Raw genomic sequence first — 4,512 nt, 5'->3', positions numbered from 1 at the left:
TAAATAAATAAATAAATAAATAAATAAATAGATAGATAGATAGATAAATAAATAAAACGTGCTGCTTTGATTCTTCAGGATGGAGCCACATTGGAGTCTTCTTTCCCCCATTCTTAGCCAGCCAGCAGGGTCACCTGCACGGACCCGTTGCTGGGAATCTTATTCCTTTTCCTTGCTGATATGGAGGCTGTGCCCATGATGTTGGGCCAGAGAAAACACCAAGCTATCCCCTTAGAGTCAAGACATCTCCAGGGCTTAAGGACAGGTGGTGACAACCACTGTGTAGACAGCCTCCAGTAAGACATCTAAAGGGGGCAGAGCTCCTGATTCCACCTCTCACTTGTGGTGGCAACTTCTGCTCCCTCTGGAAGCTGTTGGGTTGGGGCTGAAACTGGAGATGGGCAATGATAGTGAGAGAAGGGATTGACTTTGAAGGCTCTTGTTTAAAAAAACATGCCCTGGGAGATGGAGTTGGCCTGCATGGTGATCAGGGCCATGAAAAAGGAACACAGAATAGAGAGTGACAGGGGCTGATATTTTAGACAAGCTGGTCAGGAAGGAGCTCTTTCATAAGGAGGCATTCGAGTAAAAACCTGAAGGAAGTTCAGGAGCACGTCACATGGACAGCTGGGGAAGAACATTCCAGAAAGAGAGAGTAGGAGGTGCAAAGACCCTGGGGCACGAGCATGGCTGGAGGACACGGGAAGAACAGCAAGGAGGAAGCTGTGGCCAGGGCAGGGTGGGGGACTTGGGAGAAGTGACCAGGAGATCCAAGAGGTGGCCAGGACCAGGTCACATAGGGCCTGTAGGCCCTTGTAAGGACGTGGGCTTTTTCTCAGAGTGAAATGGGAGCCATTGAGGGTTTAGGGCAGAGTACGGGCATGATCTGGCTTATATTTTTAAAGAACCAGAGTGGTTGCTGTGGGTGGTGAAAGGGGCTGGATTCCAGATGTATTTTGGTTAGAGCAATAGGACTTACTGAAGGGTTGGAGGTGGGGGTGGGAGAAAGAGGAGTCAGGGGTGAGGTTTCAGATGTCCGGTCTTCTTGTCCAAGTGTGGGGGCATCTTCTCCTTGAGCTCTGAAGGAGGCCTTCAGCACACAGGCTCATGAAGGGCTCTGGAGCCCAACAGATAGAGACCAGACCCTAGCCACAACCACTGTCCCCCTAGGGCAGTGATGGCGAACCTTTTGAGCTCAGTGTGTCAGCATTTTGAAAAACCCTAACTTAACTCTGGTGCCGTGTCACATATAGAAATATTTTATAGAATTCCTCAGCTAGGAAACTAAAATATATCTTAAGCTACCCAAGAAGAGTTACACGTGCTTAAGAAGTAACCAGACACCCAATCCAGTCAGCCTCAGAGCCTCTCTGTGTCACCAAGTAGATTCAAGAAAGAGTTAAGTTTTTCTCAAATGCCATCTCAAGAGTCTAGGACAGTGATGGTGAACCTTTTGAGCTCGGCGTGTCAGCATTTTGAAAAACCCTAACTTAACTCTGGTGCCGTGTCACATATAGAAATTTTTTGATATTTGCAACCATAGTAAAACAAAGATGTATATTTTTGATATTTATTTTATATATTTAAATGCCATTTAACAAAGAAAAATCAACCAAAAAATGAGTTCTCGTGTCACCTCTGACATGCGTGTCATAGGTTCACCATCACTGCCCTAGGGCCTAGGCAGAGCATGGCTGCTTTCGTCTTCAGAGATACCCATGGCCCTCCTCATAAACCTGCCCCAGAGCCTTACCCGAGACCATCTCACCACCATAGCCCTGCTTGACCAGGGAGAAGACCAGCTTCTGCTGGTGGGCACAGTCGATGCATGCTTGCACGGCCTGCTGCAGGACCGCCGACGGCCTCTCAGGCCCGAAGTGCTCGGGGAGCTGCTGCACCTTCCTCCTCTCCAGGTAGGGCCCGGCGTTGGCCTGCTTGTTGATGTAGAGGCAGACTGTGGAAACAGACCCACAAGCCCTCAGCACCAGTGCACATCAGCCAGGGAGCTGCTCCCGTCTGCCCCTTGGCCCTGGCCTTGGAAAGCTGAAAAGGGGCAAAAGTGGGAGTGATTCTTCCTACTTAGTCAGTAAAAGAGACGAAGAAGCCAATTGCCCCAACTGCCAGGGCTTGTTCCCAAGAGGGCCTCCTGGGTGGGGACAGATGGACAGGTGGGTCCCCTGTGACGTACTCAGATCTGACAGACACGGAGGCCCATGTGGACAGCGTGTATAAATGCATTTTTGTGCTGGGCATGTACCCAGACAGAATCTTCCCTTCTTCTCCAAGGGAGCTGTCAAGCTACACATACTGTCTGCCACTTTTGATGAGTAAAAACATCAATATAATGTTGATTGCTCCAAAAACTATGTCTTCAACTGCTGAAAGGAATGCTATTTATAATTTCAGGGAAAATAATGACTCAGCCACTATTTAGGTGAGCACAATCAATGGTTTTCCACAGATCTAAAGTAAAAATAGTTTGAGCACATGCCCCAAAATGTATCTATTTATTTATAGGGCATATACAGTCTTGTCTGTATTAATGTATTGTTTACATTTTAAAACATAACCAAGAAAAATAAATTTTTAAAGGATGAGATAAAAATATATATTAATAACAGGTATCATATTTTCTTCTGTACATCGACTCTCCTCTTCTGACTCCTCCCCCTGCCCTTCCCCTTCCCCAGCCCTACCCCAGAGCATGAGCACCTCGCCTTGGGGGACACTAATGCAAAGGAGAGTTGAAGAGGGACTTTAAGAGGACACCAACAGGGTTACTGAACGGTAATAACAATTGTGAAGAAAATTAGTTTTCATTGACCGCTTATTATCTTCCAGGCACTTTATATATTTTATCTTGTTTCATTTTTAAGACAAGCTGGGAATTAGGTGTTATTTCTCCTTTACTACTGAACAAACTGAGGCTTCACGTGGTTAGAGGGATTAGTGTTTGTAATTAGTGGAGCAACAGGGATTTGGACACAAGCCTTTCTGAGGTCAAAGCCTATGCCCTTTTCAATCTACCAGGCTGCCTTCTCTTCTACTCATCCCAGACGATTAAGTAAATATAATTAATAAGAACCTTCATGCCAGACACCATGCTAGGCCTTACAGAGAAAATGGTGACCCAAACCGATGAGCTCCCTGGCTTCACAGGGCTCAGTGGGGAGGCAGGCCTTCTCAGAGAGTCACAGGGACTGATGTGGGACTGGGACAGTGAGAAACACTGGTGCTAGGAGAGCCCTGAGAGAAGCCTTCAGCACACAGGCTCATAAAGGGCCCTGGAGGCCTACAGATGGAGCATAGACCCTGGCCATCACCACCGTCCCAGCCTGAGACTCCCTGAGGACCCTGGCAAGAAGCCCATGAAGGAGGCAGGTGTGCCTGAGCTGAGAGACAAGGGAGACATAGGATGACCAGAGGGAAGATCATTCCAGTTGGAGAGAAGAAACTGTGCTAAGATCCTGTGCTGGGCCCCAGGGACTAAGGAGAGCAGTGGGCTGGGTCACAGAGGGAGGGAACTTACAGGGCCTTGTTGGCCATAAATGGGAGGAGAATGAAGGAATTTAGGTGGGAAGGCAGTGCAGGGGGGTTGTGATGAGGAGGGACTGTGTGTGTGTGTGTGTGTGTGTGTGTGTTTGTGTGTGTGTGTGTGTGTGTGTGTGTGTGTGTGTGTGTTTGACAAAATCTGATTGCTGCTATTCGTACATTGGAACTGTTGGTTGCTGAATGTCCCATGAGAGACGCTGGGCTGAGTGCTACCCTGACTGAATTGGAGGGAGCCAGGTGGAATTAAAGATTAGGATCCTTGGGAGATCTGGAGGTGCAAATAGGGGTGGAAACTCTTCAAGGTGCGCAGGCTCACTATTGGTGCAAAGTAAACCTGGCTCTGAAAAGAAAAATCTAGGCCACCAACTACTCTTTCCAGTCCCACCTCAAGGCAACCAGCTGAACCCAAGATACACTGAAAATCAAATTTCAAATAATCCAAACTATGAGACATTTAAACTCATGTTCTCAGAGAATCTGGTCATCCTATCTGCTGTCTAGCTAACAAACTACATCCTTTATTTGAGCTATGTCCGTGACAGCTCTCTAATTCATAAAGTAACTGTTAAATGACGGACAGGCCATCACAGCCTTGGAGTTCATTCTCCTGACCTACCTGTGAGCGCCTGAGGGACTCCCAGGCTGGGGATGGTGGCTGCGTCCTGAGGGATGGAGCTGAGGTCAGGCTCTGGCGTACTCCGTGGAGGTGAGAGGGCCAATGGAGTCAGGAGAACCGGAGACTTGAGCTGCAAGAGAGAGCCCATTTGGTCAATGGAAATCTGGAATGCTCTCTACACCCTACCAGAATATTTCCTGGGTGGCAGTTACACAACTTGGGTAATCAAGAAAACTTCAGACTGTGAATTTAGTTTTAAAATCACTCAATCTGACAGTGCTCCTCTCCCCCCACGCCCTGCGCCCCGCCCCCCTCCGTACCTGGAAAAGTAAATACAAATCATC

At 47.9% G+C, this 4,512-nt stretch overlaps 1 protein-coding gene across 1 annotated transcript in view; it reads right to left on the bottom strand.

Moving 5' to 3' along the window:
* The window catches only part of SCML4 (sex comb on midleg-like 4 (Drosophila)), an 88,796-nt gene that overhangs the window by 38,842 nt on the left and 45,442 nt on the right, over positions 1 to 4,512 (bottom strand). The window contains exons 3-4 of the mRNA XM_005883824.2: positions 4,169 to 4,298; positions 1,754 to 1,954 (exon numbers count right to left, since the gene is read on the bottom strand). Of these exons, the coding sequence (XP_005883886.1) occupies positions 1,754 to 1,954; positions 4,169 to 4,298 (331 nt within the window). The remainder of the gene's footprint in view (positions 1 to 1,753; positions 1,955 to 4,168; positions 4,299 to 4,512) is intronic.

Source organism: Myotis brandtii, unplaced genomic scaffold (assembly GCF_000412655.1).
Source record: "Myotis brandtii unplaced genomic scaffold, ASM41265v1 scaffold8, whole genome shotgun sequence".
Taxonomy (NCBI): Eukaryota; Metazoa; Chordata; class Mammalia; order Chiroptera; family Vespertilionidae; genus Myotis; species Myotis brandtii.
This window is presented reverse-complemented; position numbering and strand designations above follow the sequence as displayed.